At 45.3% G+C, this 17,005-nt stretch overlaps 1 protein-coding gene across 1 annotated transcript; it reads left to right on the top strand.

The window, feature by feature from the left end:
- The first annotated feature begins 12,709 nt into the window (after positions 1–12,709).
- On the top strand, positions 12,710–17,005 carry GRPEL1 (GrpE like 1, mitochondrial). The gene is made up of 4 exons (XM_028738320.2): positions 12,710–12,860; positions 13,751–13,916; positions 14,582–14,663; positions 16,289–17,005. The coding sequence occupies exons 1-4, from the start codon at positions 12,760–12,762 to the stop codon at positions 16,633–16,635; spliced, it is 696 nt and encodes a 231-aa protein (XP_028594153.2). The 5' UTR covers positions 12,710–12,759; the 3' UTR covers positions 16,636–17,005.

Here is a 17,005-nt window from a genome sequence, read left to right as displayed (position 1 = left end):
CCCTGCTGGCCACGCAGCGGCGTAGCGTGGGGGGTGCAGGGGGGGCCGGCCGCACCGGGCGCAACATCTGGGGTTAGGGCAAATCCATGGGTTAGGGGGCGCAAATCCACAGGTTAGGGGGCGCAAATCCATGGGTTAGGAGGCGCAAATTACTTGCCTTGCCCCGGGTGCTGACAACCCACGCTACGCCACTGTTGCCACGGAGGGCAAGGGGAGGCGGCCGCCTCAGGCAGCAGGATCTACAGGGGCAGCTCGGCCCGTCGGGGAAATTCGCTTCCTCCACCAGCGCCAGATTTGGAGCCGTGCGGGTGCCTCACCCGCCCGGGGCCAAGGAAGCACAAAATAATGATAACGATGCCTATTTATTCTATTGGGGGAGCCACCAAATTTTGTCCTCACTCAGGGTGGGGGCCGTATTACCAAAGTCCGCCCCTGCCCCTCCTCAATGGGATTTGAAACCCAATAAATTCCTAGGAGTGCCCCTGTCCCTACTGAGTAAGCCCCTCAGCCCCTAAAAGCAGACGATACCAACTTTTCAACATTGGGATAGTGATGTTGTGATACGGTAGTGATATATTGCAGTGTTGAAAAGCAGAGGGAGGAACAAGCAGCATTGGCCCCCGTCAGAAATTGGGGTGCAACCGGCACATCTCTCCCCCGCCAGCGCCTGGCACAGGGAGGAGGCAGCAACAGGCGGAGAAGGAAGAGAAAGCGCAGGCAAGCCCACAAGACCCAGTCGGGTGAAGGTGCCCTCAAACTGGGCCTGCACAATGTTATGACACATCACCACAGGGGCAGACTTTAGTAATCTTTCATAGCAGGGGTGTCAGCCTGAATAAAATATTGAGGGGGGGCAGGTAGACCCCACCTCACATCATCATAATTTATTACGGTCAAAGACCAGCTTGAACCTCACATAATTTATCACATGCCACGCCGCCACCCCCCATTTAAATGTCAAAGCCCATCAACTTTGGGGGGCTCAGCCTGCTCAAATATTTTAGGGGGAGCAAAGGGACCTCGGCCCCTTGGAGTTATCTCCTATGTGTCATAATATGGCACTGTGTGAGGCCAAAATTGGTTTCTTCAAATGAATCTTCTCAATTATGGATTTTCTTAATTTTGTGACCCCTTGGCTTGGCACCCTGTACCAAGGAACCACCTGCACCACGCTAAATTCAGCGTTGGTCCCCACTGAAGTGGCTGTCAGCAGACGGACTGATTCTAAAAGTAGTTACCGCCTGCTCGGTTCAGACTGCAGCTAGTTCTTCTAATCCACTGCAAACTCGCCATAGGCATCTGGTTTGTACATGTGGTGCTGTACTAGTTGGGACTTTCGCTGATCTGACAGCCAGGCACTTCTTATTCTGTCATTGAGAGACAGTACAAGAGTGTTGCTAGCTCTTTAAAAGATTCAGGGCCTGAAGACATCTCATTTGTTGTCCACCCTTCCATCATGGAGCCAAAGCGGCATACGTGTCTCACCTGTTTTTAACCATAACAGCCCTCCCAGGTAGGTTATACCAAAAGCAGCAAGGGTTGGCATGTGTGATGCCCACAACAAGATCAGATCTATGATCAAACAAACCCAACACAAACAGGACTCTAATACATATTCTGTGGTGCTGTCACTCTCAAACGTGATAAGCATATACAGTACAGTTGTTACAGTAAGATAGACTAATATCGTATAAAATATACAACTTACTTCATAGATATTGCAAAGAAGTGTGAAATAGTCCTGAACAACAGAGTTCCAGTTCAGTACAATATATTTTTCAAGTCCGCAAGTTGCATTTAACTAATGTACGGTAATTCCTCCTGCTACAACTTCCGTCTCCAAAACATAATTCCTATAATGCATTATTTCCATTTAATATCAAGCTACAACATAACTATAATCCATTAGCACTTACCATCTGAGTGCTAAACAGATTTCAGCAATGACCAACCCAGCTCAATATTTTTCCTTTATATCACCTGCTTTTCACAATATTAACTGGAGGAAAGAATGATTGCAACTTCAAACTAAATTAATTTATGCCAGCCTTAACAGCTGCTCTGTGAATAAGACAATCAATAAAGCATTTTAAAGAAGTAGCCACTTTTCTACATGTGTTTGTAATTAAGTATGTGAAAGTAGATGTTACATCAAATAAACCTCATTACAAATAGGCAAATAAATCACATTTTCCATTCATCCCATTAGGGATAACTGTCTACAAAGTTTAAAAAATGCAAAATGCTTCTCTTTGGGAAAATGGAGCCTATATACTTTTTCCTTTATCAATAGATGCATAAACTTGTTCAGTTGCTTTGAATCTTATATCTTCAGGTGTGGAGTTACATTTTTAAAAAAATTGTTTTAATAGAGCCTCAAGCCCCCATTTGTAGCACAGTGATGATAATGTAAAATTCAGTTAAAGTACTAGAAAATGTTTGTGAAGAAATAGTGAAAGAAATAGCTCCACTTGATCAAGGTGTCTTATTTTTCAGTTATGCTGCCCTCATCCAGAAGCTCCCCCCCCCCCATTGTCATAATCTAGCAGAATAATGTCCATATGCTTATTGGTAACTCCTTTGTCCCAAAACTGAAAGTACTTTAGCTGTGGACCGTGGGTGACCTGCTCACTAGTAGGACATATTGAAAAGGCCAGGCACATGAATCTTTATTAATTTATATACACCTTATATGCCAAAATATACACCTTATATGCCAGAATTGAGAGATCATTGGTATAATTCAGGTTTGGGAAACATTTGGCTCTCTTGCTCTCTCTATGTTGCTGAACTACAACTCCCATAATCCCTGGCCATGCTTACTGGGGTTGATGGGAGTTATTTTACTATTATTATTTATTATATTTGTATACCGCCCTATAACTGCAAGTCTTGGGGCAGTTCACAGAGTTGTAGATCGACATCTGCAGAGCCCAGGGTTCCCCATACTTTGTATGAGAAATTTGCAGAGATATTAGCATATTTCATTGTACAAAGTCTCCTGGAGAAAGTTGTAAAAGGAGGGTTAGCTGTCTCTTCTATTTTTACTTTTAAATACTATCAGACTGCTATACTAACAAACTTGAAAAATAGGTTTCAGCCTAGTGCATCTTGCATTTCGGAATAAAATAATATGTCCACACACTGCATCTTTAAAATTTATTTTGAGCATTTATACCCTAATCTTCCAAAAAGACTTCCAGAGTGACTTACATACAATTAAAACAAGGCAGTCTCTGCCCTCAGGCTTACCATCTTACAAAAACAACACGCAAGGGAAAGGGGGCAAGGAGGGAGAAGGAAAAGGCAAACACAGGCACCAGTTCTTAGATAGTGGTTCTGATAATGAGCACCTGGACTATAACCATCTCAGGGGCAGAAGGTGCCTGATGCAGCTGGCCTTTCAGCGGAGCTGGTGGAAGGAGCCCTGCTTCCCATCTCTCCCACTGAGGGAGCCTGGTGGAATGGTTGATGGCAGGTGAGAAGGGCCCTGCCAGACAAACGCAAGTGTGAGTTGATCTGGCATGCTGAGAAGGCCAGTTGTGGGTGGTCATGAGATGATCCTTGCTGTGGTTGGAGCCTGGTCAAGGAGCACAGAAGAAAGTGGTATGTGAATGCAACTGAGAGCAACAATGCACTGGGCTTCCACACTGGAAGTTGCCATACGTGGTATCTCCCGTACAGCTCCTCTTTTTCAGAGGATTTTAGTCCGGGTGGATTTTTTTAATTTGCCAAAATGCCCAGAATGGCTGGGGAAACCCAGTCACATGGGTGGGATATAAATACTACTACTATTAATTATTGAATAGGTTGTCTATTTTCATCAGAGAAATGTTGGAGCGTATGGTGTATGCAGCCACAGTGTTTGTGTGCTATGGAAAGTGAGGGGGCTCCTCCATCAGAAAGTGAGGCTGGGAGCTTGTCCATTCAAGCATGGCCTTCAAGGAAACTCCAGACAGAACCTTAGAGAAGATCTTTGCAGCGATTGTGCCCTGTGAAACAGTTTGTTATGCACAGTGGGACATAACTTTACAGTTGTGATAGGTCTGTGGGTGTGGATGCTGAAGCAAGTGGTCTGAACCATTCTCCACCCTTTCCCCCCTCTCTCCCCAAGTCCAGAACTCTCAGCTCCTGTGGAGGATGTGTGCAGTAGCCAAAACAGAGCCAGGGACCTACCTGTGGCTGAGGTAGCAGAGGTTTGCACAGAGAATGGAGGTGATGGTTCTGTTCCACTGGAGCATCTGTGGAAGCTGCCTGACCAGCTTGAGAGGATCACTTGCTCACCTTGTGTCTTGGAGGCAGCTGTGTCTGCTCCTTGTGACTGTGGTGGCCCCAACTAGCACTCTTGGGGGCTCCCTGAAGGGGATTAGGACTACACACACCCCCCGCCCCGCTGTGATTGTGTGAACAACCATGGTGCTTATTATAATTCCCCCCTCTTTTGCACACAAGGATGCCAAGAACCAGTGTATCAGCTGCCTTGCTAGATGCTGTGGCAGATATTTGGCACATATTTGAACTTAATCCATTCCGGAAGTCCATTCTTAAACCAAGGTGTGTTTTCCCACAGCAGCGGGGGACTCAATTTACAAATGGAACACACTCAACAGGAAGCAGAACATGTTCTGCTTCCAAGGCAAAGTTCACAAACCAAAACACTTCCACGTTTGCAGCGTTCTTAATCCAAGCTGTTCATAAACTAATCTGTTCTTAAACCAAGGTACCACTGTACATGCCTGTACATGTTCACCCCTTGGATGTATGTAGACCCCCTCTGTGGACGTAGTCCCCGTGTTGTATAGGCCAATGTTTAAAATGCCCCAGCATGGTTAGCTTTTTTCATCCCTCCCTCAAGTCCATGGGAATATGAGGGTGAGAACCTATTTTGCTCACATACCCATGACATACCTTTCCACCTCACAACAATGTACTGCTGCTCTGTCTTAATAAAGATCCTATCCCTGCTTACAAGTAAGACCATCTGCTGTCGTGTTTTGGGACGGGAGCCAGGACACCCTTTTGGCTTCATAAGCAAGGGCCTCTAGGCTGATCAGAAGCAGAACACAAGGTGATAATGTTGCCCACAGGGCTCATGAGTGAAGTTCCCGTGGGGTTGCAGGCTGTCAAAAGAGTCAGAGAGGAGAATGATGGGTTCTGAGAAGAAAATCAATGGCAGGCGCTGAGTAAAATGCCATGTGTGAGAAATCAATGAGAAGGCTTATGTGAAAAATTATCCTTATTGACAATGAATTCTGGAAGAACTGCCACAAATAAGCTCCAAGATACACTATGTTCTTTTCAGGGGTAACTTCATGTCTATTGAGGCCTAGTGTGTTTCTTTGTTTTTAAATTAGTAGGGTTTCCAGTATCTTTCAGCTGATTCCTCTGGTCATTTAGATGGATCTTACTTTTTTCATGGGAAGGAAGGAAGGGAGGGAGGGAGGGAGGGAGGGAGGGAGGGAGGGAGGGAGGATGCCACACAATAGACTATTTCCACATGTCTGTTATGTGCATTCTCCACCCCAACCCCCATATTTGTTGGCACATATTATATTTGATCCTCTTAGGGCCATTTCTCACAACAATGTCTGTGTGTGGTGGCCATGAGAAAACAGCAGCTCAAGCTGATCTCCATCCATTTCTACCAATCACTTGTTGAACACACTGCTGAATCCTGCTGCCACATGCGAGATTGGGTTTTTGCACATCACTGCCACTAATCCTCATTTAGAGTGAGTTCAGTGTTAGAAACTAAGATATGAAAGCTAGGAGCTAAATGGCACCTTAAACCTAGGTTATGGGCACCACAACAGAATGTCTAGGTGCATTTTTTATAAGAATAATACAAAGCTGAAAATGAATGAACTGCAGCTAAAATCTTATGTTCATTTTTCACATGGTCTAGCCTTCATCTGAAGAATGCAAAAAATGAAGCCATGCTTCCCCAGCCCGCCCCCCTAATATTCTTATGAGGGTCCCTCAAAACACTGCCTTTCTGTAAGGCCAGCTGAGAGGCAGAACCTGTCAGCTTGCCTGACGCTGCAGCAATCTCTTGGAAGTCTTCAGTGGCAGTTTTAATCTGAAATCTTAGGCGCAGTCCTGCGCCCAGAGCTAAAAAATGCTTGTGCTAATGAAATTCCCAGTCGCAAAATGTGCCTAGAACAATGGGAGTTTCGAATGCTGAGTAGGTTGCACTAACATACCAGAAGCTGAATCTAGTCTGTAGAAGGATGGGGGTCAGCAAACTGAGCTTCCATCCTAGAAAGACAACGGCCTTGTCTGGGAAATAGGTCAGTTGCCTGTTCTGGATGGGGCTGCATTCCTTTCTGAAGGAAAAAGTCTGCAACTTGGGGAAACTCCTTGATCCATCTTTGTCACTACAGTCCCAGTTGACCTCTGGGACAAGGAGTGCCTTCTATCAACTTTGGCTGGTATACCAGCTGCAACCAATACTGACCACAGTGGTCCATGCATTGGTAACTCCCTCTAACAATTATCTGATAAAAACAGGGACATCCTATTCCATAATAATAACTTTATTCTTTATACCCCACCCATATGACTGGGTTGACAGCTTCCAACATATATAAAAACATAATAAAACATTAAACATTTTAAAAAACTTCCCTATGCAGGGCTGCCTTTAGATGTCTTCTAAAGATGGTATACTTACTTATCTCCTTGAGTCGGGGGTTGCATAACTCCGTACCCTCCAACATTTATCTGATGAAAATAGGGACGTCCTAAGGAAAAGTGGGACGTTCCAGGATCAAATCAGGAACTGGGATGGCTTCTGTAGTGGGGTGTGGGAGCTTTTTTAAAAAATCACATTTGGCAACCAATGTTCCCCTTTGGTTTCAGATGGGTAAAGGTAAAGGGACCCCTGTCCGTTAGGTCCAGTCGCTGACGACTCTGGGGTTGTGGCTCTCATCTCGCTTTACTGGCCGAGGGAGCCGGCGTACAGCTTCCGGGTCATGTGGCCAGCAGGACTAAGCCGCTTCTGGCGAACCAGAGCAGTGCATGGAAATGCCGTTTACCTTCCCGCTGGAGCGGTACCTATTTATCTACTTGCACTTTTGGGTGTGCTTTTGAACTGCTAGGTGGGCAGGAGCAGGGACCGAGCAACAGGAGCTCACCCCATTGTGGGTTTTCGAACCGCCAACCTGACCTTCTGATCGGCAAGCCTTAGGCTCTGTGGTTTAACCCACAGCACCATCTGCATCTAAAAAGTCTAAAAAGCCTGGGACACAACTTTTCACAGCCCTCTAGTGGCTATGGTGGCTCATTTACCAGAAGTACAGTAATGTATTTAGCATTAACTCTGAAAGTGTATGCTCGATTTTGACCAAACTAAGCCTCCTAAAGCAAAATATACATCAAGATTACCCCTCCCCATCATACAACCAAAGAATCACATGACTTATAGACTTGGAAGGCATCCCCAAAGGTCATCCAGTCCACCCCACCGCAAATATTACCATAAAACCTTCATCCCCCGTTATTTAATCTAACAGCATCAAACATAAAAGAAAAGAAAATGCTCAGAGTGTACTTCATGTTTCAGAAAGAGAAACACGCCCCCCCCCTGTATCTAGGTCACATGATTCACACTGTCACAAAAGATATAGATAGATGATAGATAGATAGATAGATAGATAGATAGATAGATTGTCTCATCTGGGCCTGAGTGTTACATATAATTGAGTGCAAGAAGTATCAGCTGCAGTAACAAATGTACTGTGTAAACAATACATGAAAATGGTGTGCCCCCGCACAAACAGTGTCAATATTATTGTTGTTATTTATTTTATTTATACCCCTGCCCATCTGACTGGGTTGCCCCAGCCACCCTGGGCGACTTCCAGCACATACAGTATAAAAGCATAATAAAATGTTGAACATTAAAAACTTCCTGATACAGGGCTCTTTTCCGATGTCTTCTAAAACTTGTAGAGTTCTTTATCTCCTTAACATCCAGTGGGAGGGTGTTCCACAGGGAGGAATAAAAATACTTCACTAACTGACCAATTGTGTTGCAGATATCTCGGTTTTGCCCACACACCCTGACTACGCCCATGTTTCTGAGCTATGCTTTTTGAAGCCTATGGCGTGCATAGTGTGTCTCTTTGTGCAGAGAAAACTCAGCTTTCAAGCCATGATGGCACATGGTGCTTCTAGGCAGTAGTTTCTTCTGGACTCTGTGCTGTTCATACATACAAGCCTTATGAGGAATGGTCGAGGGAGCTGGGTGTGTTTCACCTGGTAAAGAGGAGACTGAGAGGAGATACTGAAGATGGAGCAAGCTTGTTTTCTCCTGCTCTGGAGGGTAGGACCCAAACCAATGGATTCCAACTAAACATCCGTAAGAACTTTCTGACAGTAAGACCTGTTGGAGTCCCTTGAAAGGTGGTGGAATCTCCTTCCTTTGAGGCACTAAATTTTGTTCAGTGCCCACATATGACATTGCCTTAATCAGAATGCCATCACATATTATTTACAATTTAATCTGGATTTACCACAGACAACCCAGTAGCACACACACACACACACACACACACAGAGAGAGAGAGAGAGAGAGAGAGCTTGCTGAAAACAGTAAACTCGTTTTTAAAAGCAGGAGTGGGATGAGATTGTGTTATGATGCGTACGTGATCATTCTGTGAACGCTGCAAAAACAGTTGCATGTGTCAGCCACGTGGAGTTCACAGGTGCAGCAATAAATCTGCTAGCAGATTTGCAAACCTAGTATGGTTTCCAATTGGAAGGGGGACTGCATGTTGAGATTCCTGCATTGCAGGGGGTTAGACTAGATCACCCTCGGGAATCCATTACAATTCGATGATTCTAGGAAACTGCCGCATGGAAGCACCCCCGTCTAGTTTTCGGTTTAATTTGACTTCTCCATATAACATTGTGAGAGCGATAACGCCCCACATCTGGGGATAATGGACTGCACTGGCACTATTCTAAAATGCTGAAAAAAATTAAAACCCGAGTAAGTCCTGAGTGCTCCTTCATGGATCACTGCCTTGCCGTGGCGAAGGGGCTTGAATAACTCAGAGAAGCTATGAGCTATGCCGTGCAGGGCCACCCAAGATGGACAGGTCATAGTGGAGAGTTTTGACCAAATGTGATCCACCTGGAGCAGGAACTGGCAAGCCACTCCAGTATCCCTGCCAAGAAAACTCCATGGAAAAAGACAAAAGTTATGACGCTGGAAGATGAGCCCCTCAGGTCGGAAGGCGTCCAACATGCTACTGGGGAAGAGCGGAGGACAAGTACAAGTAGATCCAGAGCTGATGAAGCGGCTGGGCCAAAGCCGAAAGGACGCTCAGTTACGGATATGCATGGAAGCGAAAGGAAAGTCCAATGCTGTAAAGAAAAATATTGCATAGGAACCTGGAATGTAAGAACCATGAACCTTGGTAAGTTGGATGTGGTCAAAAATGAGATGGCAAGAATAAATATTGACATCCTGGGCATCAGTGAACTAAAATGGACGGGAATGGGCGAATTCAGTTCGGATGACTATCATATCTACTACTGTGGGCAAGAAACCCGTAAAAGAAATGGAGTGGCCCTCATAGTCAACAAAAGAGTGGCGAAAGCTGTACTGGGATGCAATCTCAAAAATGATAGAATGATCTCGATACGAATCCAAGGCAGACCTTTTAACATCACAGTAATCCAAGTTTATGCACCAACTACTGGTGCTGAAGAAACTGAAATTGACCAGTTCTATGAAGACTTACAAGACCTTATAGAAGTGACACCAAAGAAGGATGTTCTGCTCATAATAGGGGATTGGAATGCTAAAGTAGGGAGTCAATAGATAAAAGGAACAACTGGCAAGTTTGGCCTTGGAGTTCAAAACGAAGCAGGGCAAAGGCTAATAGAGTTCTGTCAAGAGAACAAGCTGGTCATCACAAACACTCTTTTCCAACAACACAAGAGATGACTCTACACATGGACATCACCAGATGGGCAGCATCGAAATCAGATTGATTATATTCTCTGCAGCCAAAGATGGAGAAGCTCTATACAGTCAGCAAAAACAAGACCTGGAGCTGACTGTGGCTCAGATCATCAGCTTCTTATAGCAAAATTCAAGCTTAAACTGAAGAAAGTAGGAAAAACCACTGGGCCGGTAAGATACAATCTAAGTCAAATCCCTTATGAATACACAGTGGAAGTGAGGAACAGGTTTAAGGATTTAGATTTGGTGGACAGAGTGCCTGAAGAACTATGGATGGAGGCTCGTAACATTATACAAGAGGCAGCAACTAAAACCATCCCAATGAAAAGGAAATGCAAGAAAGCAAAGTGGCTGTCCAACAAGGCCTTACAAATAGCGGGGGAGAGAAGGCAAGCAAAATGCGAGGGAGATAGTGAAAGATACAGGAAATTGAATGCAGATTTCAAAAAAATAGCAAGAAGAGACAAGAAGGCCTTCTTAAACAAGCAATGCAAAGAAATAGAGGAAAACAATAGAATGGGAAAAACCAGAGATCTGTTCAAGAAAATTGGAGATATGAAAGGAACATTTTGTACAAAGATTTCCATAATAAAAGACAAAAGTGGAAAGGACCTAACAGAAGCAGAAGACATCAAGAAGAGGTGGCAAGAATACACAGAGGAACTATACCAGAAAGAAATTGATGTCTCGTATACCCCAGGCAGTGTGGTTGCTGACCTTGAGCCAGACATCCTGGAAAGTGAAGTCAAATGGGCCTTAGAAAGCATCGCTAATAACAAGGCCAGTGGAAGTGATGATATTCCAGCTGAATTATTTAAAATTTTAAAAGATGATGCTGTTAAGGTGCTACACTCAATATGCCAGCAAATTTGGAAAACTCAGCAGTGGCCAGAGGATTGGAGAAGATCAGTCTACATCCCAATCCCAAAGAAGGAAGTGCCAAAGAATGCTCCAACTACCGCACAATTGCACTCATTTCACACGCTAGCAAGGTTATGCTTAAAATTCTACAAGGCAGGCTTAAGCAGTATGTGGACCGAGAACTCCCAGAAGTGCAAGCTGGATTTAGAAGAGGCAGAGGAACCAGAGACCAAATTGCAAACATGCGCTGGATTATGGAGAAAGCTAGAGAGTTCCAGAAAAATGTCTACTTCTGCTTCATTGACTACGCAAAAGCATTTGACTGTGTCGACCACAGCAAACTATGGCAAGTTCTTAAAGAAATGGGAGTGCCTGATCACCTCACCTGTCTCCTGAGAAATCTCTATGTGGGACAAGAAGCTACAGTTAGAACTGGATATGGAACAACTGATTGGTTCAAAATTGGGAAAGGAGTACGACAAGGCTGTATATTGTCCCCCTGCTTATTTAACTTATATGCAGAATTCATCATGCGAAAGGCTGGGCTGGATGAATCCCAAGCCGGAATTAAGATCGCCGGAAGAAATATCAACAACCTCAGATATGCAGATGACACTACCTTGATGGCAGAAAGTGAGGAGGAATTAAAGAACCTTTTAATGAGGGTGAAAGAGGAGAGCGCAAAATATGGTCTGAAGCTCAACATCAAAAAAACGAAGATCATGGCCACTGGTCCCATCACCTCCTGGCAAATAGAAGGGGAAGAAATGGAGGCAGTGAGAGATTTTATTTTCTTGGGCTCCATGATCACTGCAGATGGTGACAGCAGTCACGAAATTAAAAGACGCCTGCTCCTTGGGAGAAAGGTGATGGCAAACCTAGACAGCATCTTAAAAAGCAGAGACATCACCTTACCAACAAAGGTCCGTATAGTTAAAGCCATGGTTTTCCCAGTAGTGATGTATGGAAGTGAGAGCTGGACCATAAAGAAGGCTGATCGCCGAAGAATTGATGCTTTTGCATTATGGTGCTGGAGGAGACTCTGGAGAGTCCCATGGACTGCAAGAAGATCAAACGCATCCATTCTTAAGGAAATCAGACCTGAGTGCTCACTGGAAGGACAGATCCTGAAGCTGAGGCTCCAGTACTTTGGCCACCTCATGAGAAGAGAAGACTCCCTGGAAAAGACCCTGGTGCTGGGAAAGATGGAGGGCACAAGGAGAAGGGGGCGACAGAGGACGAGATGGTTGGACAGTGTTCTCGAAGCTACCAGCATGAGTTTGACCAAACTGCGGGAGGCAGTGGAAGACAGGAGGGCCTGGCGTGCTCTGGTCCAGGGGGTCACGAAGAGGCGGACATGACTAAACGACTAAACAACAACAAAGTCCTGAGTGGGAAAGAACAGAAACTCTTTCTACGACTTCACTTTATTTTGGAATGCAGGCATCTGGAGGCGTCTCAGCGCCAGTGCGCTAAAAAATATTAAGAATAAATTCGTAGATTTCTCAGTTGTTGCCTAACCCTTCTGCGTTGGGAGAGCTAGCACGGGTCTGACTGAACCCAAAAGTTAAATGCCAGTGTGAGTCTAATTATTAGATCTATGGCTGCCTTTTCCTCGGCTCTCGTTTGACTCGCAATGAGTTCGCTTTCAAAAGGCGAACTGGAGGCCCCGGATGTCGACATAGCTTTTTATTCCCGCCCTCTCACGCACGTGCTTCCGAGGGCGTGGCTGATTGGCTGCATGGTCAGGGAAGAGGAGCACTCCGGTCGACCTGCCTGATGATTGGGCAGAGGCTGTTGCTGAGGTCGTCGCTGATTGGTTACATGGCCCAACCTGCCGGCTCGACCTGCCTGCTGATTGGGCGGAGGCGATTTCCGTTGGTGCGTTTGGGGTGGGGGAGGGGAGGAGGCCGAGCGGCAACATGGCGGCGGCGGCGGCGGCGGCGAGAGCCGTGCGGTCCGTGTGGCGCCTGGCGGGGCTGCCGGGGCGAGGCGCCTTTCTCGTTCCACAGCACCCGCAGCGGTAAGGCGGCAAAGGCGGCGGGACTTGGCCCTGGGGGAAGGGCCGGGAGGGCTCCGCGTGCCTGAGGCGACGAGGCAGGAGGCGGGAAGCCGGGCCCACAGCCCCCCGTCCCGGAATCTGTTTTTATTTATTTTACATATTTTCCGTTCGTCGCATTTAATGCCTCGTTTCCCTCCAAGGGACTTAAGGTCGTTCTCTCCCCGCTCCACAACCGCCCTGTGAGGCAGGCTGGGCAGAGAGGAGGCAGCTCCTGGCCCCCAAGGTCTCCCCCAGGGAGCTTCACCAGCCCAGGGGCGGAATTTGAACCGTGGTCTCGCTCAGATCCTACTCCATCACGTCACGCAGCCTGTCTTACTCCGGGAGGAGGTATCTTTCCCGGTTTAGTTCCTCTGCGTGGACGGGGCGAGTGGCTGCTATTTACAGCCCCCCCCCCCCAACCTTTTCTCTCTTTCTCTTTAGGCAGTTGAATCCTTTCAGATTCACCTTTGGCCAGTGCTTGGGGCAGCATTAAAAAGCTTTTCAATACCCGATCCACCTTAATAGCAAATGACTTGATTCCTTTTGAGCAGGGATTGTCTGCCTTGCACGTGCCAACGGGACGTTTTTGAAACCAACGTGGGCAATAGAGGGTATTGCTTCACTTAAATATGCTGATACTCACCAACCCCAGGTGAAACATAAAGGAGGGACAGTATAAGTCTCTCATCCTGTATTTTATCTTCTATTTTTATCTTGTGAACCGCCCTGAGATCTTTGGATGAAGGGTGGCATATAAATATAATAAATTTTCAGAGAAGATTTGGGGATAAGAGGTGGCAATGTGCTGGTGGCCTCTTGTACTCAGTTTTAAAAAGTTGCTTTGAGTTTTACTGAACCTGATATTGTTTCAGGACTTCTCAGCTGCTTTGCATAGTGACACAGGAGAAAGGCACTGGACCAAACTTGGAAGAAGAGCCAAACCAGACTCAACATGAACAAAAATCTGTTACTGGCTCTGCTGAAAAGATGTTAATAGAGGAAAAGGCCAAACTAGAAGAACAATTAAAAGAAATCACTGTAAGACTCCTTTTGGTTTATATATTTGTACAGCCCTCAAACAGCAGATATAGGATATGCATATTACTTTTCAGTAGTTTCCTTTAGCAATTGGGTCTTGAAAGTGCTAGCGTCAGAAAAGTGAGAATGTATATATAACTGAAATGTCTTGAGACTACCTGAGCTCTGTACATGTCATTAATTTCCCCCCACTGGTGAACTAAAGTTGGATTTCATCTTTGTCTAAAAAGGGAAGGGTTAGGTTTTTGCCATATATCTAGTTAATAAAAAAGAGGAATAGGACTTTTATCTTGTTTACTTAAATGGGCCCTGGTGCCACAAAAATAGGAGTGTCTCATGGTTTGCTGATCTTGCTCTTAATATTGCCAGATAATTGTAGGATTTAACAGCATAGCAAATGGCTGAAGTAGTATCTCTCCCTTTATATTTCTGTCTTGCTTTTAACCATTATCCCCTCACTTGTGGGTCACAACATTTATAAAGTTCTATTAAAAACCTGACACATCACAAATTCATTTGGAGGAAAAGACAGCTCTTTTGACCCAGGAGCACAGTTAGGATGGTGTGTTTGGTGGACTCATTCATTCTGTGTCTCCATATCCTGGGAGTTTTTTACATAGGCAGTTGGTTTTACATTTCCACTGTTTATTTTCCCCCTTGTCCAGGACAAGTATAAACGTGCCCTGGCAGATGCAGAAAATCTACGACAAAGAACTCAGAAATTGGTAGAAGAAGCAAAGTTATATGGTAGGTATAGGCTATATTTGTTGTTACTAGCTCTAGAACACCACATTAAACATAAATAAAAACTTAAGCTTGGAAATTCCAAAATGGAACTTCCACTCAGCTCATATGCTGTGCTGCTTCAAGAGATCTAGATACATACTTTTTCAGCTGGTACTTTGAATCAGTGAACATGATTCTTGTTTGGTTAGTAAGCATGAGAGAAAATATACCATATTTTTTGCCCCATAGGACGCATCAAGTTTTGGGGGGGGGGGGAAATAAAGAGGAAAAAAATTATTTCCCCCCCAGGCGCTTGTGGGGCTGGCAGCGGGGAGAAGCGCTCTTCTCCCCGCAGCCCGCCTTCAGACCAGGTCCGGGGACAGCGGGAAGACGCGCTGCACCTCCCAGCTGTCCCCGGAGCTTGCGGGGCAGGCAGCGGGGAGAAGCGCTCTTCTCCCCGCAGCCTGCCTTCAGACCAGGTCCGGGGACAGCGGGGAGGCGTGCTGCGCCTCCCCGCTGTCCCCGGAGCTTGCGGGGCTGGCGGCGGGGTCTCCCCGCCGTCAGCCTCCAAACCACTTCGGGAGACAGCAGGATGGCGGCGTTCCACCTCCCTCTGTCCCCCGACCTTGTGGGGCTGGCGCTGGGGCTCTCCTGAAGCCTGGAGAGCGAGAGGGGTCGGTGCGCACCGACCCCTCTCACTCTCCAGGCTTCAGCGAAAGCCTGCATTCGCCCCATAGGACGCACACACATTTCCCCTTCATTTTTGGAGGGGAAAAAGTGCGTCCTATAGGGCGAAAAATACGGTACAAGTGAGAGCAAGAACCCCTGTGGGCCGTTTTTGTGATCAATGTGACATCATCATGACACCAGGTAAAGCATTTCCCTTTGCACATGTGGTCTGAAGTCAAAAACAGTGCAGGCAAAGGCTTGGGTTTGCAGGTGCTGATGATCAGTTGATTGGTGGCACCTGGAAACCCTGCTTCCATTGCCCGGTTGATTTGAAGTCATACTTCACAGCACACAGGTAAACTGCAGTTTCACTTCTCCCACACTACTCCAAAGTCATATATGTCAGGTGTGTGTGACTTGGGAAGCTGACCTTAGATGCAAAATTAGGACCTCCGCTGAGCCATCATAGGGATGCCAGGCTGGAAATTCACCACTGATCTTGACTCTAGGAAAAAGAATTCCACAAGGTGGAGATTTTTGCAGCTTGAATTGCTTACTGCTTTGCCAAATACCCCTTTCAGTTAAATTTTCAAGAGATGACATTGGGTCATTGTACAGAACAGAAAAAATGCACGTTTATCATATACACTGGTACCTTATTAAAACTTAGGCTTGAGGGTGGTTGTGAAGAGTTAAGTTACTTATAATTTTCTAGCTATAAGTTTTATGCCCCCAATTCTACAAATGTATCCAAATATATTTTCATTAACATAAGGGTAAATCTGAATTTAATGGAGATTCAGTCGCACGTCATTTTTGGTATTGGTAATACTTGATAATTTATCTTTAACCATATACATGCCTAAGCTTTGAATCCTGGAATAAAATATAAAATTAATGGTGCCTTTCATTGTCTGATGAAATGTTGATGCATCTTTAAGGATTATCTGAAATTTTATTTGCTTTTCCTGTTTTAGGAATTCAGAGTTTCTGCAAAGATTTGCTGGAAGTTGCTGATGTTCTGGAAAAAGCAACTGAGAGTGTTCCCAGAGAAGAACTCAAGGATGAAAATCCACATCTCAAAAACCTTTACGAAGGTCTTGTCATGACTGAGGTTCAAATACAGAAAGTGTTCACCAAACATGGCTTGATGAAACTGAATCCTCTTGGAGCCAAGTTTGATCCCTATGAGCACGAAGCATTATTCCACGTTCCCATGGAAGGGAAAGAACCTGGCACTGTGGCTTTAGTATCCAAGGTGGGCTATAAGTTGCATGGCCGTACTTTGAGGCCTGCATTAGTAGGTGTTGTAAAGGAACCTTAGTCTAATCTTAGAGTGCCACAGAACCAATAGATGCCCAGATAAAGACTCACTAAACAGTGTGGGAGGCTAAACTAAATGGTGGAAGAAGCTTTAATACCAATGAAGCAATGTTGAAATGTGTTTTTAAAATGAATACCAATAATGTGGGGAGTGCAAAGTGAGTGGTATGAATTGCAAGCATGAGTCATCTGTGTCCCGTGAATAATATTATGGTGATTAATGAAAGGTATTCTGCATTGTAATTAGGCAATTTAGTAACAATAATGCAATGTAGATTGTTCAGAATGAAAATATGATCTTTTCAGTGTCGTGTTCTGTGTACAAATTAGCATTTTTGCTTATTCTTTTATGAATACAGAGTTGGACACCA

This window comes from Podarcis muralis, chromosome 8 (genome assembly GCF_964188315.1).
Source record: "Podarcis muralis chromosome 8, rPodMur119.hap1.1, whole genome shotgun sequence".
Taxonomy (NCBI): domain Eukaryota; kingdom Metazoa; phylum Chordata; class Lepidosauria; order Squamata; family Lacertidae; genus Podarcis; species Podarcis muralis.
The sequence above is the reverse complement of the archived record's forward strand: the minus strand, read 5'-3'. Positions and strand labels throughout refer to the sequence as shown.